The sequence below is a fragment of the Bubalus kerabau genome, chromosome 1 (genome assembly GCF_029407905.1).
Source record: "Bubalus kerabau isolate K-KA32 ecotype Philippines breed swamp buffalo chromosome 1, PCC_UOA_SB_1v2, whole genome shotgun sequence".
NCBI classification, from domain to species: domain Eukaryota; kingdom Metazoa; phylum Chordata; class Mammalia; order Artiodactyla; family Bovidae; genus Bubalus; species Bubalus kerabau.
The window spans coordinates 56,407,161-56,429,491 of NC_073624.1; the positions used below are offsets into that span (position 1 = coordinate 56,407,161).

The 22,331-nt window shown below is 42.6% G+C and overlaps 1 protein-coding gene across 2 annotated transcripts in view; it reads right to left on the reverse strand.

Moving 5' to 3' along the window:
- Positions 1–1,446: 1,446 nt before the first annotated feature.
- The window catches only part of DRAM1 (DNA damage regulated autophagy modulator 1), a 43,288-nt gene continuing 22,403 nt past the window's right edge, over positions 1,447–22,331 (reverse strand). For both annotated transcript variants that reach the window (XM_055575390.1, XM_055575382.1), the window contains 6 exons: positions 19,372–19,439; positions 16,738–16,880; positions 11,539–11,716; positions 7,577–7,635; positions 3,865–3,957; positions 1,447–3,267 (listed from right to left, as the gene is read on the reverse strand). In XM_055575390.1, coding sequence (XP_055431365.1) covers positions 3,223–3,267; positions 3,865–3,957; positions 7,577–7,635; positions 11,539–11,716; positions 16,738–16,880; positions 19,372–19,439 — 586 coding nt within the window. In that variant the 3' untranslated portion in view covers positions 1,447–3,222. The remainder of the gene's footprint in view (positions 3,268–3,864; positions 3,958–7,576; positions 7,636–11,538; positions 11,717–16,737; positions 16,881–19,371; positions 19,440–22,331) is intronic.

Consider the following 22,331-nt stretch of genomic DNA (forward strand, 5'->3'; position numbering starts at 1 on the left):
ATTAAATAAGAACACAAGAAATTTGAAAACATATAAATATGACTTTGAAGTTAACTGAAGGCAAACTGATCACCTATATGACTAACTTTTTTTTTTTACCTGAAAAGATTGGTAGCCGGTAAAATTTGGTTTACTCTGAATCAAGTTGGGTTGGCTCTTCTGGCCTCTTGGGGTCAGGGAGAACTGAATTCTGTAGTGGAATCTGCAGCTTTACATTAGTGCAAGACCCATTTCCCATCCCTTTCTTCTGAGAAACAACTTTCCAGCACCATCAGCCCAGTAGTTTGGGTGGCGCAGACCCCTCTCAGTGCTCCAGAGGTGAACATGTGACACTGGTCTGACCAATCAGAGCATTGCACTTCCCCGGGTGACAGGGTGGGCATGTGACCCAAGGCAGCCAATCGGAGAAAGTGAGTTTCAACTGGAGGGCTTTGGTTAGAACTTTTAGGAAGCCCTCTCATTCCACTGGACAGTTTGTAGCTTGGGGCTTCTAGAAGCCATCTCACGCCCACCAAGGGGAAAGCCTGCCTGAGAATGATGCCAGCAGAGAGAAGGAAAGAATAGATGGAGTCCTGGTGACTTTCTGATCCAGCCGTCCCTATAGACAGCTCCACTGCAGGACCTCGCATAACTTGAATCAATAGATGCCTCTCTTTCTTTCAACAACGTTGAGTTGGATTTCTATGCAAACTTCTGATACTACTACTCAAAAATCTCTACAAAGATGAGCCATCCTGCCCACAGGCAAAACTACATGAATTAAGAAAACATAAGGTTTGGGACTTCCTCAGAGGTCCAGTGTTTAAGATTCCACTTTCCAATGCAGTGGGTAAGCATTCAATCCCAGATCAGGGAACTAAGATCCCACATGCCGCATGGTATGGCCAAAATTTTTTAAAATAATAATAATGAGATTTAAACTCTACCTCTATAGAATCCAAGTGGAGCTAGAATACTTTCCTGAATAAATATACTTCATAGTAGTACCAAGTCGACATATTATAATTTAACAGAGACATAGATTTAAAATAAAGAAATATTTCATTTTATTTTACTCTTTCAGCCATGAGGTCCAAGGAAATGCGAGTTCATGGAAATCAGAAATAATACCAAAATATGGAGGAGACCAGCTTTTGAGATTTCATGAAATCAGCAGAATGTGATTGTCTGGAGTGAGTTTTGGCCTTCTCAGTTTGCCAAGCCAGGTGTACCATTTGGTCTAGCCCATGGAACAATTTCTGTGATAACTGTCCAGGATGAAGAGAGTCATCATAGAATGGAGACGCCCAAACAACTGAAACATTTACAGCACACAAAACAAAACAGTCAATATTAAAAGGTGACATAGGCTATTTATTACCTCATTAGTAAACCAGAGTAAATCTCATTATGCAGTACTACAGACATCCCCCAGCCATGTCTCCACTTGCTCACTCCCTCATTCATGCATTCAGTGAGTTTTTATTAAGCACCTACTGTGTACCAGGAGGCAGCCTGGTAAATGCTCGAGTAACAAAGATTAAGGCACAGACTTCTGCCCTCAAGGAGCTCCCAATCTAAATCACGCAGAGAGATACAGAAATGAAGGATGACAATGAATGTGTCAAGAAGGGCTGATAACAACAGTCTGTTCCAAGGGAGACCCAACTGTGGATTCATTCTACTGCAGGTTCCACAGCAAAGGTAAGTGGTGTTCCTCCTCTGCAGAACACAGATGTAACCAGCATTTCAGTTCCAAGTTACCACCAACCCAGAGCTGGGTCTCAGTCTTTCACCACTGAACCCACAGGGGAGATAGGGTCTGTCCTTGCGGAGGCGGCTGACCACTACTGAGCCTCCTTCCATGGCTGGCCAAGTGAGCTGCTCTGCCCTTGGCATGAGCCCTCAAGGTCTGGAACCTCTTGGCTAGACATGGGTTTCTGGTCTGGAGGGTCCCTGAAGGTGAGTTCCTTCTCTTCCACTTTTAAAGCTTTGCATCTCAAGAGCCACTTCTTCCTCTGGAATGACTTGCTTTTCACTCGTCATTCGTGATGTGCTATTACCGAGCAAAGGATCTGCTTCACATCTCATAGAGTGTGCAAACATCCAGCCGTGGGGATGAAGAAGAGGAGCAAAGTAACTCCCTCCTGCACCGTGCTCCTCTCCCTCCCCTCTCAGACCTGCACTCCCCTGCACTCCCCGTCAGCGCCCATGGGCTGGCGTGAAAGGAATGCGAGATGTGTGGTGCGGCTTCTGAGTCAGACAGTGTGTCGAGTTGTGCCAGTAACAATAAAGGGCAGCTTTGTAAGTGGAATGTGTAATGCTTTTCGCAGGTTGGTTTCTGCAGAGGTTTAGGATTGAGCAAGTCTCCTTCCCATAATCCCGCATTCCTCGGATGTTCCCTGAGACACACTCCCCTCCTCCCCTCATCATTCTGGAATCCAGTGAGTTCTTCTTGTTAGTTGCTCACCTCCATTTCACTCTGTTGTTAGAAGGATTTGATTTCTAACTTGCCTGGCTGAAACCTTCCCACCTGGAACACATCACTACAGACTGCCGTCAGTTAGCAGCAAGGGTAAAAGCTGGGTCTCTGTGAGCAGGGAGGCCCACAGGGCGGGGGACGGAATTTCAAAATGAGGTCTTCCATGGTCACTGAGTTAATGTGCATAGTGGTCTTAAGGCCTTTTGATAGAAGCTTTTTGCTTGGTTCATCTAAAAATCAGTCTCTTAGTTAGTGTTAGTTTATTAACTAAATCTTAATGATCATTTTAAACTGAATTTTAGAAATGCTCTTATGGTATAAAATTATACAGTGCATTCTCTAAAAATAAAATCTTAAAAAGAACATCCCCTGATTTTACTTTTGAATGAATTCCTCAGTTAGTGTATCTCCACAAATCACTCACACAGAGAGAAATTAACAAAAACAGAATTTGTATAAAAATAAGAGGTCTCCATTTGCTGGAATACCTTATTTTGTCTGTCAGGAATTTGTTAATACAAAAACAGTGTCTACTTGGAAAGTTATAAAAACATTGCTACAATGTCATAAATGCTCTACATTCTCTAGGAAAACATACCTTTGGAAATAATACAACTATTGGGAATTCTTAAAGAAATTCAAGTCCTGGATGTGCTGCAGATGAATTCCACACAGGGCAGCATTAAAACCCTGTCTGTCCTCTGTACCACTTTCAGGAATTGTCTGCCACTTCCACTGAGTGAGATAGAGTTCTTCTTTCTTCAAACATCACCATTGATTTCTGTGGATATTCTTAAGGTGACACTCTATTTAAAAAAAAAAAAAAAAAGTTTAAAAGAAGGTAAACAACACCGGTGCCAGCTCTGAAACTCCTAAGAGCTTTGCACCCCCTCAGAGATGATCTCACTATGGTTTGTAGGGAGCTTGAGTTGGGTCCTCAAGAATTTTCTTGGCTTTCTGTAACCTTTTAGTTAATAATTCACTTGTTTCAAGATGCAAGACTTTCCCTGTTGCCAAATCTGACAAGGTCCCACCTTCTCTCCGCCTTCAGAACATTTTTCAACAACACACTTTTATTTTTAAGAAAAGACATATTTCCTGTTATTTGGAACTTGTAAGTGAGACCTCCTCACAAAGTAAATAACCAGGATCTATGACCATAAGCATCAAATGGCAGGGGACAGATGAATGTTTCCTTGTTTGGGAGAACTATTCAAGATGCTTTCCTTTGGGAATACACTAAGTTGCACAATACTTGCAAATTTTTTTTTTGTTTTTCAAACACATAAGGGTAAAAAAGAAAGCTAATGCTCTTATGTTTCTTTAATGAGAGAAATGTTCTATGGCTTCCTACTAACCCTCATCATCAGTAACTTATAACATATGAATGGATAAATACCAACCTGGAAATCGTGGATGAATGTTAAAAAGTAGAAAATAAAACCAAAGGCCACTGTCCATTCACAGATCGCACTCACTACGTGATATACATAATCCTAAGAGCAAAAACAATAAGAGAAACAGAAGTGAGCCTACATGCATTCACTTTAGTGGACATATTGAAATAACAATGAGCAGGGCGGGACAGAGGAAAAAGCTGTCCAGTGAGCATAAATCAACCCCCGGAGGAAACGTGGTGAGCAAGGCCATGTGGATGTGCGTCGGGGCAGCTGCCCAACGAGAATGCAAATACAATAACCCCAAAGTTCTCTCCGGTTCTCACACACTCTGGCTTTACAACTTGTCTGTGGAATTTCATCAGGCAGAAGAAGGACCACAAAATGGCTGAGAGTGGAAAGCAAATGTGGACTCATTAGAAGAAAGAACTTTCCATACAAAGCATGACTGGTTCTCCCACCGCTGGGAACCCCAAAATTGAAAGGCAGGCTTGAAAAACACCTATCTAGTGTCTGTGTGGTTATTCCTAAGATCTGAAGTGTGCATCTAAAGGAGACTGGCTTCTGTGTTTCTCTGTTGCTTTAGAAAACGTCAGTTCAGACAACAGGTCTGCTTGTTATAAGGTTAGCACAGCTACAAAGCAAAAGCTAATACTGAGACTTCTCTTCTTGCTAATAGGAATGAGAGGGTGCAAGGCATGAAACAGAAGGGCTTCAATTGGGGTTCCAAAGTTGGCTACCTCTGGAGGCCAGGAAAAAGAAATGAAACTGATGGTTGCAAAAAGACAGGGACAATGGGGAGCCCATGCCTCATCTGTTCAGTTCCATTCTTGTCAAATGGGAAAATACGACCCCAGTGTAACTTTGAGATTAAAAAAAAAAAAAAAAAAAAAAAACCAACCCATGGAGTGTGTGTGCGTGTGTCAGAGACAAAGACATCTTCCCTGATTTTTTAAATGCTGGAAACCACTTTAAAAGCATTTTTAGGGACCTCCCTGGTGGTTCTGTGGTTAAGACCCCAATGCAGGGGATGTTAAGATCCCACATGTCTCAGGGCCAAAAAACTCAAAACATAAAAAAAAAACAAAACACAGAAGTGATAGTGTAACAAATTCAATAAGACTCTATAAAAAATGGTTCACATCAAAAAATCTTTTAAAAAATGATAAACAAAAACAGTTTTAAATACTGTCTAGAGTCCAAGTCTGGAGAAGGCAATGGCACCCCACTCCAGTACTCTTGCCTGGAAAATCCCATGGACGGAGGAGCCTGGTGGGCTGCAATCCATGGGGTCTCTAAGAGTCAGACACGACTGAGCAACTTCACTTTCACTTTTCACTTTCATGCACTGGAGAAGGAAATGGCAACCCACTCCAGTGTTCTTGCCTGGAGAATCCCAGGGACAGGGGAGCCTGGTGGGCTGCCGACTATGGGGTCACACAGAGTCAGGCACGACTGAAGCGATTTAGCAGCAGCAGCAGCAGCAGAGTCCAAGTCAAAAATGCTTGTCTACATTCTGATTTTAGCCCACATGCCAAATTAGCCTGTGGCCTGTCACCAGTTCCAGCCCTCTGATTTCAGATCATAACCTGTATTTTCTTCCTGCTTCACTGTCTGCTCTGCTGTCAGTTACAAAGGTGAACAAACAAATGTGCTAGACTACAGGTGGGTTCTTTTCTTTGCTCCACCACAAAGATCTCATCGAGGTGCATCAAACTTGATACCACTGCTCCCCCTCCCCACGGAGGGTTGCATCCACCCGCTGTTCTCACCCAGGCCACCCTGGGGAGTATATGACCAGCTGTATTAGGGAGTCCAGAACCAGGGCCACGTCCTTTTCAAAGGACTATAACATTAACCCCATCTCATGTCATCCCTGGACAATGAAGATGGCTTATCCAAATAGAAGCAGAATTTTGGGGGAGGGGAAGATATCTGTAGCATGACGTCAATGACAGTACACTGAAGCAGGGGTCCGGACTCTTGCACTACATTCTATTCCGTGAATTGATGTAAAGGGTTTTCTTTGCATTTGTGGATATTGGGAACAGAAGGCAATGAGTGGGATAGCAATTTTCGGAGTGAATAGAAAATCAGGTACTTTCCACATTTTTAAGATAGAAAATGAATGGGAAAAAAAGGGGTTGGGGGTAACTGTCGGGGGATTGATTAATCTTTCCCAGCAGCAGACTTGTTTCATTTGATTTGTGGTGGAAGGACTCCCCCCAGTGGTTAAAAAGTAAAATACACCCGAGGCTGCTCTGCTGTGAGCTCTCCTTTTCAGGAAGAACTTTTTCCTCCTAATTTCTGCCTGACTGGTCCTTCAGTCTCTCTCTTGCCTCCTGCGGGATTCCATCACCTGCCAGAATCCTTTGTAATGGTGGAAAGTCCTTCCTTAGACCCTGCTGTTACCCCAACCAGGGATCAAATCCGTGCCCAGCAGTGGAAGCACAGAGTCTTAACCAAAAGACCACCAGAGAAGTCCTTGAAACTGCTTTTCGAAAAGCATCAGTAACTCCACCTTTGCCTTGGGAAAAAACTCCTGCTCATCAGTAACTCCCATCTCTCTGTAGGTTAACAAAGGGCATGGTGCTGCTGCTGCTAAGTCGCTTCAGTCGTGTCCGACTCTGTGCGACACCATAGACAACAGCCCACCAGGCTCTGCCGCCCCTGGGATTCTCCAGACAAGAACACTGGAGTGGGTTGCCATTTCCTTCTCCAGTGCATGAAAGTGAAAAGTGAAAGTGAAGTTGCTCAGTCGTGTCTGACTCTTAGACCCCCTGGACTGCAGCCTACCAGGCTCCTCCGTCCATGGGATTTTCCAGGCAAGAGTACTGGAGTGGGTTGCCATTGCCTTCTCCCAACTAAGGGCATGAGCTGATCTCAATTCAAAACATCTGATTCCTCATGTTCCTATGCTGGGTCTGGAAATTACCTGTCACTCCACCCTATGCTCTGATGGCTCTTGATCCTGTCCCTGGTGTCTAACTGGACATTTCTCCTCAGTGTTTCACTGTAGCTTCAGATTCAACTATTCTGAAACCAAACCCATCCATTTCCCCCCATGGAATCATTAATTCCTGTTAGGAACCGAATCTGTTCATGAGAACATGTTCTTCAGCTTACCCAAGACAAAAGCTTGGAAGTCATTTCACTTCATTTCCTTTCATACTCAAGCTATTAATTCCAATGTAGGTGAATCTCGATTTGAAATCTAATCTAGTGGAACTACCTTCTTCCTGCCATCCTGCCTCTGGGCTCTCTCCTCTTCAATCCATCCCAGGGGCTGCTTCTGACTAATGATACTCATCCAATAATATAATTTTAATTTACTTTCCTGTTCAAAAGCCTTCAGAGGCTTATTCTGATCACCTACATCAAGCATGAGCCTCTCTGCCCACCTCTTGAAGACTTGCACAAATTACTCCCCCACAAACTTACCCTGACCACATTTATTTCTCACACTATGCTGAGAAACTGTTCTTCTCTGTTCCCATCCCATGCTAAGCAGATCCCCCGTATGCTTAGCTTGCCTGTTTCCTCTGACTGCCACACACCTTCATTCACATCATTTCCCTGCTCTTCAATCTCACTTCTTTTACTAAGCCTCAATGGTTGAAGGGATTAAGAGAGAATTAGAAATTCAAATTTTTAAAAATAATTTTGAAAACGCAGGAACCAGGTTTGACAGTCACATTTAAAACAACTTAAATTTTACCTTTTCTTTTGGATTCCACTCCAGCTTGGTTATAGAAATTAGTGAAGCACAGGCAATCACTAAAAAAGGGGAATTGGTTAAGGAAACTGAAGACTAGGTCCTTTAGTGTTAAAGACTAGATTATTCTTCTAATAATATAACCATTGCACAGTGTTCAAATGTTAGTACCAAGATATTTACAATCAAACCAGTTATATCAGCTTCTTATCATCTCAAACCTTAAGTCTGATTATGACAGAAGTTTAAATACAACATGGAAATAGTCCTCCCTTAGCAATACTTTGGCAGTTATGTATAGAAGATTTTTAATCTGTGGCTACATTTTGCTTGACCCTGTTGTTTAAATTTGGTCAAAATCACTGACACAGCAGTCTAATATGGGTGATTTTGGAGTGCTTTTTCCCTAAAATACTATTTTCCCTAAATTAAAATGTCAATTAAAATTCTTCTTCCTTAAAATATTATGTTCAAGGCAATAGCTTCAAGGAAAAATTAACATTTCAAAGTACCAAAGCATTACAAAGTACTCATATGAGTACAAAGTACTCATATACAAAGGCTCATATACAAACACAAGCTACAGCAAGTTAAGGTATTATTGTTTAAAAAAAAAAAAAAAAACAGACTTTTTCCATTGAATAACTGTGTATAAGTAGACCTTAATCCTTAGCCCATGCGTGCATGTGTGCTAAATTGCTTCAGTCGTGTCTGACTCTGTGTGACCCTATAGACTGTAGCCTGCCAGGCTCCTCAGTTCATGGAATTCTCCAGGCAAGAATACTGGAGTGGGTTGCCCTAACGCCCCCTCCAGGGGCTCTTCCTGACCCAGGAATCGAACCTTGGTCTCCTTCATTGCAGGTGGATTTTTAACCACAAGCACCACCTGGGAAGCCCCCAGTCCTTGGCCCAAAGGGTTTACAAATCAAAGAGATACGTCCTACACCTGACATCCTACATCTGACCTAGGGGATGAAAGACAAACCCTGAGAAGTCAGTCTAATAAAGCCAGGAACTGAGGCTACAGCACAAGGTAGACAAAACTGTCTGCACAAAGATGGTTGCAACCGTTTTGATTGAACTTAAAAGACAAAAGACAGCTGGAGAGTAATGGGGATGCTCTTTAATGAAAAGCTTTTGCAAAGAGTTAAGAATTCCAAGTGTTGCCTCAGTTAATACCAAGTTGAGCATCTCTGAATTTGGAGGCAGCATACTCTCTCCCTGCCTTTCCCCACCTCTCATGTTTTGCCATTTTTAACACTTCTCAGTTTCTCAAAGTAAAAGTAGAGAGCATCGAAGGTCCCCTGATCATGTCATGACCATACTTTTGTTTCTAATAGCTTAATTCTCTTAATTCTTTCACTTAATTCTTTACCTCACCTTTAGTCCCATCAAGTACCATGCTGGGGAGAAGGTGGAGAGGTAGAGAAAACTCTGGCAAAACAGACCTGGTCTCAGTTCCCAGAAATATCACAGCCTTGATGGACCCAGGGAATGTGCCTCGTTAGAGAGAAAAGAATAGGGTGCAGTGATGACTCAGAGGGAAGATTAGATATTTGGTTGGTGAAGGCAGCACAGCCAAAAAAACAATAATAGTTGTTTGAGGTTTGAGAAGCTTCTAGGACAGCTTCCCAGGTGGCTCAAGTGGTAAAGAACCCCCCTGCCGACACAGGAGAAGCAGGTTTGATCCCTGGGTTGGGAAGCTACCCTGGAGGAGGAAATGGCTACTCACTCCAGTATTTGTGCCTGGGAAATCCTATGGACAGAGGAGCCTGGCAGGCTACAAGTCCATGGGATCGCCAAGAGTCCAACAGGACTGAGCACACAAGCATGTGAGCTAGAACAGCATTATCCCACAGAAATTCAGGCATATAACTTCAAATTTTCTACTATAGTAGCCACAGTAAAAACAAAAACTAAAAAGGACTTAATGAAATTAATCTTAACATATCTTATTTAACCCAGTATACCAAACGTGTTCTCATTTCAACATGTAACACTGCAAAGAATTATTAATGAGATGGTTTGCATTTTTTTCTCATTAAGTCTTTGACATCTGGTGTTTTACACTTACAGCCCATCTCTGCAGAGACTATCCCCGCTTCAAGTGCTCCCCAGACAGCTCAGTTCTAGAAAGACAAGGTGGAGAAGATTATCTAGGTAAGAGAAGAGCACCAGCAAACGCAGAGAATAACAAAGAGCCGAGAATAACGAAGAGCCACACACACGGGAGACAGTGTAACACTGAGGTTGGAGAAATAGGCAGCCTCAGATTACACGTCTCAAGAAAAGGAACCTGGCCTTTGCATCATTAGTGATTTTGTGAAGGCTTCTGAAAGCTGCAGGAGCTGGATGCAAGATGGACAATTTAGCAGGAAGGGCTTAGAAGCATGACCCCAAGTCTCGGTTTCTTCAGGAGTCAAATGAGGCTGTTTCATGGAACTCATACAGAGCATTTTAAAGATGCTTGAAAAGCTTTGTAAGGAAATGTAAATCCATGATGCTAATGTTTAAGATGACAGACTTTTTCATATGGGTGCATTTGTTCAAGTTCCTTGGCTCAATCTGCTTCTGTTCAGGGATTCTACCCCTCAGCAGGGATCCTAGGAACTTCTAGAAATGGGAACTATTAGTATGTGAAACTCTGACCTGAAATGCTAATTCTATTAAAACTCTCTCATTTTAATACCTAGAGATCTGTCTCCAAAGTTGGAAGGAAAGCTTTCCTGCATAGAGAAATTTTGTTTTTAACTTTACAAATGGCTTTATAAATCCGACAGCTAATACAACCTACAAGTTTTGAGGAGATAGGTGTCCAGAGAAAGCATGAATGTCTTCGATCCATAAATAGGATAAGGAAACAGAGAAGGAACTATCTTAGGAACCAAAGTTATAATTTGTTAAATTTCTCAATACTAGGATTTCGTTCCTCTGTGCTTTGAAATTTTTATAATTAAATATTTCCTTCTCTAAATGACAAAAAACAAAATCCCAAACCATCCTTAGACTTCGCGTTTTGTATAGCTTCAATTTTGAAAGAGAAATGCAAGGCTTAATACTTAGAAGCACATGAGGACACCATGCTTTTTTTACTCAAGCTTGTCCACCACATACCACAATCCAACCCAGATGAACAAAACCAGTGCTAATAAAATAGTTGCTGCTTTCCAATAATCTGACAGCAATCTTCAATTTTTATTGACTCTTCAGTATTTGATATGACTACAGATGATATTTTGAAAGATGGGAAATTTTCCACCCCTGAAAGACCAGTTTTATTTTGTTAAATGCCTCTTGGGGGAAAGAAAAAAGGAAAAGAAAGAATGAGAAAGAAAAAAAATGGAAGAGTTGGTTTTCTTTTCTTCTAAATCAGAATATATTAGTATGATAAATTTATATTTTCCTTCCACACTGCTGACATAGAAAAAATAAAATTTCATTTTGAAAATGAAATCAGTGGTAAAAAGAAAAAGCTAAATGTGTTTTAAATGACTTAGAAATAAATAGTATAGAGCTTTTTAAGACCTCTTAATGTGGACAAGTAAATCAAACCCTCTAATCACCTAGTTGTGGGAAAAAGGGACAGTCTGGCTTCTTGGGACTCCACTGGGCTAGTACTTTAAGTACAATATCAATATTTGATGTCTTTAGCCAACCACTACAAAGAAAAATACATATTTTCACACGGCTCATGAAACGGACCCTGTTGAAGGAAAGTAAACAGAGACTGAAGTGTTCTGACATTTTTTTTTTTCCATTTTCCTTTCACACCATTCTTTCCCCCAAAGATTCTTTTGATTTAACCAGACAAGGTTGAGCTATTTTCCTTGTGATTTGCCCAGTCGTTCTTCTGAAGCCTGTTGACACCTGGCTGTCAGCCTTAGCTTTCTCCATTTTGGGGGAGTAGGAGTGAGGTGAAAGGGGTGTGGGGCTTGCAAGGAGCCTGACAAACGCTCAAAGGATACTGGGTATGACAGCTGCGCAGGACACAGCAGAGATGGCCATTCGCACGTGGCACGTGGAAAGGCTGTTCCACTGGGGACAGGATTTGTAAGAGATGACGGATTGCAGGAGCGTGTACACGACGCCGCAGACAAACGCCAGAAGGGCACCGCCGTCGTGGACCACGGGAACGGCCAGCTCCTAGAGAGAACGTCACACACCTGCTGTTACTCCGCGCACATCCAGAGTGCAACACTCACTGGCTCTGGGCTTCTCAAGCCCATCAGGCATCACAAATGCACCCGCCCCGTCTTGGGAAAAGGCAGCGGCTTACAGAAAATGATCAAGGCCTTTCCAGCATTGAAGTAAATGCCAGAAACTTGGTTATTCCACAGCATACGTTTGGCTTGCTGCGAGTTGGGCAAAATGGGCCTGGTTCAATAACAGTATCTCAATAAAACTGGGCAGGGGGGTGTGAAAGCCCATATTAAACGAAAAAAATACATAAAAGAAATAAGAAAAACAAATTCTTTTCAGCCCTTGAATCTTAGGCACAACTGAGCAAGGAAAGATAAACAAAAGACAAAGCATCTGCTGCGAAGGCACCGAGGTTATTTTAGGAGCATCTTCCGATGATAACGGTACTTTCCACTCTCCATTTTCTTTTCAGGCTGGTAAGCAAATCAGATCCAGAATTTACATACTTTGTTTTCCACTGCCACCCCACCCCTCTAACTAGCACTGTCAGGAAATTTGCTTCCTCAACCCTGGCCAATTTAACATATCCTTTTGGATCTTATTCTGTAAACTCCAAGAGACCCACATTAACCCTGATGAAGTCAGGTCCAAAGGCCCTCAATTTAGCAGGAGCTGTATCTCCAGTGTGCCTTTTTTTCATGGTGGAAACATATTCTCTCATCCAAGATGTCCTTCAGAAGGCAAAGGCAAATGACGCATATCAGACATGAATTTTGCATAGAGGTTAAGGTGAAAACCTTTTTTTTTTTTTTGAAACTCTCTTGATATTGAGTTGACCAAAAAGTTCATAGTTTCTTCTGTAAGACTGTATGGAAAAACCCAAATGAACGTTTTGGACAACCTAATAGTAACACTAGAGAAAACTAGACTATTGACAGGATTCAACCTCGGGAAATGACTTTTCCAAAAAGGAGACTTTGTGAGGGACACAAAAGCATTGACAGAGGTTGCTTGGTGAGAACACACCAAAATCCATCACCTGCAGGAGAGAAAGCTGGCTGTGAGATCCTGATAAATGAGGTTTCCTCCCACTCAGGAAGAACCACCACTCAACTCTCTCACTTGCCCTCACATCTCTAAATCTTCTTGAGATAACTGTGCATGTTGGTTTGCTCACAGCAGGCTGAAAATGAATTACAGGATATCAAACAAGGAAGTTGTAAAGATATATTTATGGGCCCAATGACAAAGTAAACACTTTGCTCTCAGGAAAAGTTAGAGAGTCTATTTCTGGTCTTTATGAAGATATAATCACTTCACAGAAGCCTTAAAGGGAACCAAACGTGTAATTATCTAACCACCTAAGTCTTCTTCCTAAAGTCTGCCCTTTATGGTTTAAACACAGACACCTGCATCACTTGTGATGTTGTGTTACTGTGAGAATGACCTGGCAGGATATCACACAGGACACTGTCCCCCACTGAACAATTCACTCCACCAGAGAAATTGTAACTTTCCAGTTCATCACCTTTCCATTAAAAAAATTTATTTTCCATTGTGCTTTCTGACACTAGAGCTGTGAATTGTATACATGCTTTTTTTCTCACAGACTTTGCCTCATTCTGGCCTTGACCTTAACTCTTCCCTATAGTCAAGGCTATGGTTTTTCCTGTGGTCATGTATGGATGTGAGAGTTGGACTGTGAAGAAGGCTGAGCGCCGAAGAATTGATGCTTTTGAACTGTGGTGTTGGAGAAGACTCTTGAGAGTCCCTTGGACTGCAAGGAGATCCAACCAGTCCATACTGAAGGAGATCAGCCCTGGGATTTCTTTGGAAGGAATGATGCTAAAGCTGAAACTCCAGTACTTTGGCCACCTCATGTGAAGAGTTGACTCATTGGAAAAGACTCTGATGCTGGGAGGGATTGGGGGCAGGAGGAGAAGGGGACGACAGAGGATGAGATGGCTTGATGGCATCACTGACTCGATGGACGTGAGTCTCAGTGAACTCCTGGAGTTGGTGATGGACAGGGAGGCCTGGCATGCTGAGATTCATGGGGTCACAAAGAGTCGGACACGACAGAGCGACTGATCTGATCTGATCTGATCTGATAGATCAGGTAGATCTGGTAGATTGCTTCGATTCAAAGGTAACTTCTGCCTCTCATGATTCATGAGATTTCGGAAGACTGTTAACCTCTCTGTGTCTCCATGTCTCCATTGATAAACTACTAACTGTCTTCTGAGGTCATTATTAGAATTATACAAGTAAAGCATGAAATGTTTTCATAAATGTCCATCACCTAGAAAACTTCACTAAATGCTGTTTGTTATGGAATGTAAAATGCACACAATCATAAAATAAAAGGAAATGTCATTGAGGGGCTCTACCACATGACAATGTGGCAACAAGTGGTGTTTATTTCCTCATACATGTGTGCGTGAGTGCTAAGTTGCTCAATCGTGTCCAACTCTTTGCAACCCTAAGGACTGTAGTCTACCAGGCTCCTCTGTTCATGGGATTCTCCAGGCAAGAATTTTGCAGTGGGTTGCCACCTCCCTTCTCCAGGGGATCTTCCCAACCCAAGGATTGAACCCAGGTCTTCTACATTGCAGGCAGATTTTTACCCTCTGAGCCACTAAGGAAGCCTGAAGTTCTTGTGATCCTGTCCATGGGATACTCCAAGCAAGAATACTGGCGTGGGTTGCCATGCCTTCCTCCAGGGGATCTTCCTGACTCAGGGATCAAACCCATGTCACTTATGTCTCCTGCACTGGCAGGCAAGTTCTTTACCATTGAGCCACCTGGGAAGCCCTATTTCCTCATACGAGACAACAAGAGTAGGAAAATTCAACAGAGCCAAAAGCAAACCAAGTTTGCAGATGCCCCCCGGAAGCCTTATAGGTTTTGCTCCAGAGAGCTGCAGTTTTGGAGCTCACCTTTTGCCAGTGTTAACAGTGAAACACTGGGAGTTGTGGACTTGTAACACCCCCAAACAAAAACACGTTGGCTGTCGACCTGGGAGGAACATCCCTGCCTTGGGCTGTCCTGAAGATTCTGTGTCATACAAGGGAGGGTGCCTCACCCCTCACAACCCAGCGCTGGGTTTCCCAGAACACTTTATTATACTCTCCCCTCACAGACAACATGAATGTGAGCAAACTCTGGGAGACAGTGGAGGAAAGACGAGCCTGGAGGATTACAGTCCACGGGGTCACAAAGACTCGGACACAACTTGGCAACTAAACAATGATGACGACAGATGGCTTCCTCCAGGTGCAGGGCAGAAAAGCTGATTCCCTGAGGCCCACGTGGTGCAGGTGAGGCGGCGGGATCTCCGACAATGGTCTAATGCCTGCAGACACTAGAGAACAGGGGGACAGCAAACGGTGCAGGTGGAGGCCTGAGGTTATCAGCCTCCCAGGTCCACGCCAGGGGGAAGCGCCTTCCTGCTCTGGCTTTAGTGGACTTGATCAGCCAGCTAGCACTGAAGGCTGACACCTTCTTTTGAAAGTAAGCATCACACAAGATCAACTCACTTCTGTTGGGGAAATGGTTGAAGGAGTTCTCCGGGGCAGAACTAAAAGTCCTCTAGGAATAACTTCCATGACCACAAAGGGACAATGGTGATGGCAGAGCAGGCCCTCTGGGGTGCTGGCCTCTAGTGATGGACCAGTGACCATCACCAAGTGATGACCACCAAGTTCAGATTGCCAGGTACTATGCATTATCTCACTGCATCCCAGCAATAACCCTGTGAGGTGAGTACTCATAGTTAGTACTCCTTTGAAATACAATACTTTTTTAAAATATAAAATATTGTCTCCGTCGACAAAGAGGTCCCATGCTTTCCCTGAAAGAGACCTTGGAATCATAGGAATTCACAAGTTAGAATAAAATCAGTAGGCAGACTTTCCTGGCAGTTTAGTGGTGAGAACTCTGCGCTTCCACTACAGGGGGCACGGGTTCAATCCCTGGTGAGGGGACTCAGATCCCTCAAGCCACACAGTGTGGCCAAATAAACAGTGTTTTTCCAACCCTTGAAGAACAGATCAAGCAGACTCTTCAGTAGTTGTCATATAAGTTAATATGCTCCAATAAGGACATATGTCAGCCCTGCAACTGATTAGCTGAGTAACCCTGAGCAGATTCTTTCACCTCCATGTACCTAGGTCCTCATCTGTGAAAGGAAGAGATCACACGTTTCTCTTTGAACACCAGACGTTCAAACAGTAGCATCAGTAAATATACGCATGCTCACATGCAGAAATATGTTCACACTGTTAGTGAAACCATTACAATGACTGAAGAAGCTCTCCCAGCACATTAAACTACCTCAGGAACAGCTCAGCCATCCAGAGCCCACAGCAGGGGCTGAAGCATGCTCCTTTTCACAGTCATACATACATGCATCCCATTTCTCCCAAGACTTGACTTTCAAATGACAAAGATTTTTTTCTGGGATCTCCCGTGGGCTCAGTGGTAAAGAATCCACCTGCCGATACAGGAGACACAGGTTCGATCCCTGATTCAGGAAGATCCCACATGCCACAGAGCAACTAAGCCTGAATGCCACAGCTACGGAGCCACAACTACAGAGGAGAGAAGCCACTGCAATGAAGAGCAGCCCCCGCTTGCGTCAACTAGAGAAAGGCCCGGGAAGCAACAAAGACAGCACAACTAAATAAATAAATAAATAAATCTAAAAAAAAAAAAATAGTTTGTTTCTAAAAAGCAAACTAGCCCAATTTTCATATACTCATCAACTGTTTGAGAGATCTCTTGGCACAAATGTGCCTCTGCTGTTCTTGCTTCTTCCCTCCAGATACATATCCCTGGAGAAGGGAATGCCGACCCACTCCAGTATTTTTGCCTGGAGAATACCACGGACAGAGGAACCTGGGGGGCTACAGTCCATGGGGTTACAAAGAGTTGGACACGACTGGGCGACTAACACTTTCACTTTTCTTTCCAGATACATAAACTCCATCACCCCCAATAACTTAAAAGACTTCAGGTCGTACCTGGAAATTGGCTACAATACCCATTCCGATGCATCCCACCAATCCGAGAACCAAGGACACCAAGTTAAAAACAGGAGTGCTGAAATAGCTGGTTTGATTTTGCTTCTCTACTATTTTATACCTTGTGTACATTGTGGCTGCCCCTGAAAAAGAAACAGACTATGATGAATTTTTAGTGATCTTTTAGAAGGAAAAATACATGAACAGTTTTGCATGGTTTTTACCAAGATTGTATTGGTTGTTATCAAGATTGTAATCAGTCTCCTGATTGCAACAGTCTTCCCACGCCCTCACCCCTGCCCTTGCTCACCTTATTTCTTTCTGCCATCAGACTCAGACCTGGACTCTCTCTCTCTCTTTCACACACACACACACACACACACACCCCTGACTTCCCTCGTGGCCCAGTGATTAAGAATCCACCTGCTGATGCAGGAGACGAGGGTTTGATCCTTGTTCTGGGAAGATCCCATATGCCACAGGGCAACTAAGCCCGTGAGCCACAACTTCTGAGCCCACATGCTGCAACTGCTGAAGCCCATGAGCCCTGGAGCCCGTGCTTCAGAGTAAGAGAAGCCACCACATTGAGAACCCGAGCACTGCAACTGGAGTGTAGCTCCCCGATCTCGGGAACTAGAGAAATCCCGCATGAAGTAACGAAGTCCCCATGTAGTCAAAAATAAACAAATTAAAATAAAAAATGTACCATAGGGATCCTGCCAATGTCAGTACAAATAGGTCTATATACCTCATCATGATGTACAGTGAATGCCATACTTATCTCATCTTTCTCCTAATGATAGATTTCTACATTATGTACTTTTCCCATTACAAGCAATGCTCAATGAACATCCTTGTATAGATGTCTTTGGCACACTTTCAGTGTTTCTGAAAGACGAATTCCTCGAAGTAGTATTCCTGGGTCAAAAAAAACTATGCTCAATTAAAATGCCAAGAAGTACCTCCAAATTGCTCCAAGACTGAGGCAATTTATACTCCCACAGAAGCGTCTGAAAGCAACTATTGCATGCCCTTGTCCTCTTAATTACTGCCAGTCTAACAAATGAAAAATGGCAACCTGTTGGTTTAATTGGCGTTTCTTTGATTGTCCACGAGACTGAGAAACCTTTATTATGTTCACTCGTCCTTTGCATTTCTTCTGAAAATTGCATGCTTATCTTGTTTTTATTTTTCTCTTGAGTTTGTTCATTTTTAATTTGTAGTTGATTTTATGTACATTAAGTACATTAGTCTCTTGTCTTCTATAAACATTACAAATTTTCTTCTGGTCTGTTGTTTGTCTTTAACTTTGTGTATCTTTCATCAATTAGAAGTTTTAATTTTTTATCTACCCAAATCTGTCAGTTCTTTCCTATTTAGCTTCTGGGTTTTGTGTAAGCTTAGATAAGCTTTTCCATCTTAAGGTTTTGAAAATATTTTCCTACAATTACATCCAAATCCTCTTATGGTTTTGTTCTTCATGTTTAGTTCTTTACTTGCCACTGGCTTTTGTGAATGGTGTGAGAGGGTACTATTCCTTTTAACTCAGCAAATTTTGCTTACAGAAAAACTCCACATGATATGCACAGATATATTTAAAATACATTCACTTTGGCAATGTAAATTACAAAATAAGAAATAGCCTAAAATATAACAAAAGGGGATTGAATTATAAATTATCATATGTCCATGAGATGGATATTATGCATGTGTCAGGATAAAGTAGATTTCTATGTATTCAATAGTGTATGACGGCCACATTTTTTACTGAATCTTTAAAAGCAGACTAAAAGCTAATCATTTATCAGAGAGCATTTTAAACAAAGATATTCATGTCAGATTCTGCCTTGCCTCGAAGCAAAAAGCCACACTGATGGGGAGATGTTGTTAATGGAGAAAGCAACCAAGAGGAGTGCAAGGGAGTAAGGCATACATGGGAAATCTCTACATTTTGCTCAATTTTTCCATAAATCTACAAGTGTTCTAAGAAGTAATGTCTGTTAGAAACACACTCACAGACTTCCAAAAGAGGTTATAGTTGCCAGGGAGAAGGAATGGGGAAGGAATAATTAGGGAATTTGGAATGGGCATGTACACACGGCTACATTTAAAATGGGTAACCAACAAGGATCTACTGTATAGCACAGGGAACTCCACTCAGTGTTATGTGGCAGCCTGGATGGGAGGGGAGTTTGGGGGAGAATGGATACATGTATATGTATGGCTGAGCCCCTTTGCTGTGGAACTATCACAACACTGTTTGTTAATCGGCAATACCCTAATACAAAATAAAACGTTTTTTAAAAAATAATGCCTGTTAAAAAGTAACAATAAAAAATGATACTTAAATTATAACATTTTACGTCACCTGAGATTGGGAGTTTTTAATTTACTTATAATAATCATTGTGTACTTAATGACTCTGCCTTAAAGTGTCTGCCTACACTGCAGGAGACCTGGGTTCAAACCCTGGATCTGGAAGATCTCCTGGAGAAGGAAATGGCAACCCAATCCAGTATTCTTGCCTGGAAAATCCCATGGACGGAGGAGCCTGGTGGGCTACAGTCCGTGGGGTCGCAAAGAGTCGGACACGACTGAGCGACTTCACTTCACTTCACTTCATTGTGTACTTACCAAGAAATGCAGAGAAGTTTATCATAAATCCAAAAATGCCACTCTCTGGAGGTGTTGTTCCTGTGTCACTGAGAAAGAGAAGGCATGTCCAAATTAGTAAAAAGGAATTCAGTTCAGCCCCCTGGGCAGGCACATAATTGGCAAGCATTATATTGTGTTCCTTCCATGTGTTGAGCCACTTTGAATTCCAAAGATTTGATCTGATTTTGTTCCAAAGTATTTTCATGTGGGCTCTGAAAAACTAAAAAATCCACTTTTCTTCCACAGTTTTATTGAGATACAATTTTAAAACAGCACTGTATACATTTAAGGTGTACAGCATAATGATCTGACTTAGACACCATGAAATGATCACCACAGGAAGTTTTGTGAACATCTATCATCTCATAGAGATACAACTTTTTTTAAAAAGAAAATTTTTTCCTTATGATGAGAACTTTTAGGATCTACTTTCTTAACTTTCATATGTAACACAGTGAAAGTGAAAGTCGCTCAGTCATGTCCGACTCTTTGTGTCCCCATGGACTATTACAGTCCATGGAATTCTCCAGGCCAGAATACTGGAGTGGGTAGCCTTTCCCTTCTCCAAGGGATCTTCCCAACCCAGGGATTGAACCAGGTCTCCCACATTGCAGGCAGATTCTTTACCAGCTGAGCCACAAGGGAAGCCCACATAACATAAAACAGTGTTAATTATATTACCCATGTTGTACATTACATCTCTGGTACTCATTTATCTGAGAACCACTTTTTCTGAGTCTGTTTCTTTTTTCTGGTCCCTTTTTCTATGAGTTTGTTTGTACATTTGTTTGTTTTGAAGTATAAGTGACAATGCTATGTGAGGAAATACTTAAAGTGAATGGTGATGCTGGTTCGCAGATGATTCCACCTAAAAACTCAGACACATGTGTTCATTTTTTTTGTGTGTATATGTATGTGTGTGTGTTCATACCTGGTGAGGTACTGACTCTTCCAGGGAGGAGGAAAAAAAGGCCAAAAATCACGTTTGAAAAATCTACTATTTGAATATTAAATATATATAAACACATCATTTTAATCTTTAACATGACAATTTATGCATAAAAATTTACATTGCTGAAAAGACGATGGAAGGCTGAACAATAAATATTATTGAGGCTTATCAGTGCTTTATGGAAATAATAAGATATCAAGGGCATACTCATGATGACAAATTATTTTAACAAAAAATAGCTTCTAAGAGACATTTTCAAATGTAGTCTATCAAGGAATTAAAGCTGGAAAGCAGCATTTGGCATGTGCTGGTTTCTATTCATTCACGCCAAGGTTTACATTTTTATGCTCTCAAGCTGCTCACATAAAGCAGCATTTCAAAGTGACAGCAAAAGCGTTCCCAACATAAAACAGCTCAGACCCGTCTTGAATGTTTCCACATTTTAAAACAGCTCTGAAATTTAAGTACTGAAAAATGGATCGAGTTGAAAAGATGCACTTCAAAGTGAAGTGCCCTATATGTGCAGGAAGCAGGAGCATTTGAGCTTTGTGAACATTTAATAGTTGAAGAGTATGAAGAGGTTAATGTTCCCCCTTCCCACAAATGCCTCTGGTCCCAATTCCTTCAATTTCAGTCACACTTAGACTTCCCTGGTGGTCCAGTGGCTAAGACTCTGTGCTCCCGACACAGGGGGTCTAGGTTCCGGCTCCGGTCAGGGAACTAGACCCAGCCTGCCACAATGGATAGAAGACCCTGTGTGCCATAACTAAAACCCGGCACAGCAAATATTAAAAAACAAACAAACAAACCTCAGTGTCCCATGTAACTGTAAGAGTTAACATCACTATTTTCCTACTAATAATTCGTTTTCTCACTAAAGGGATGTTGACATGGAGAAGGCTGCCCGATGTGCAGGACGCCCTTCTGAGCACGACAAGGCTCTGAGTGGGTGAGGAGGGGACAGGAACCAGTGATGGGGAGAAGTGGAGACAGCACACGCGTGCCCTTGGGCAGCACTTTGCCAGAAGAGTAATTCACACCGGGGAAAGAAGCCTTCTTTTCTTGCCCTCAGAGTACAGAAAAGCAGCTACCCAGTGACTCATGCAAGAGTACTTGTTGTCACAGGTCTGAAAGGAATCTGCCACGTAAGGGGGTAGGCAGAAGGGGGGACAAAGGTGCTCCAACAGGAGATGAGAAGATGACCAGACTTGGGGACCATCCATCCAGGGACAGCAAACCAGGACATATTTCAAGGGCCCAGGTGTGCAGTCCACATGACATCAAACATGCCATTCGAAAGCTCAGGATTTCAGAATGGTATTTTATTCTTGCTTATCTGTACATTTTAAACCATACAGGCAGAATCTGGGAATTCCCTGGTGGTCCAGTGGTTAGGATTCCAAGCTTTCATTGCTTTGGGCCTATGTTTAATCCATAGTCGGGGAACTAAGATCCTGCAAGCCACCCGGGGGGTGGGGGACCAAAAAAAAAAAAAAAAAAAGTGGCCACTTCTAAGAACTTTTAAGGATAGTGTGTATATGTGCTCAGTCATGTCCAACTCTGCGACCCCATGGACTGTATAGCCTGCCAGGCTCCTCTGTCCATGGAATTTTCCAGGCAAGAATACTGCAGTGGGTGGGTTGCCACTTCCTCCTCCAGGAGATCTTCCTGACCCAGAGATTGAGCCTAGTCTCCGGTGTCTCCTGCACTGGTAGGCAGATTCTTTATCACTGTATCACCTGCTGCTGCTGCTGCTAAATCGCTTCAGTCATGTCCGACTCTGCAAGACCCCATAGACGGCAGCCCACCAGGCTCTGCTGTCCCTGAGAGTCTCCAGGCAAGAACACTGGAGTGGGTTGCCATTTCCTTCTCCGATGCATGAAGATGAAAAGTGAAAGTGAAGTCACTCAGTCGTGTCTGACTCTTTGCAACCCCATGGACTGCAGCTTACCAGGCTCCTCCGTCCATGGGATTTTCCAGGCAAGAA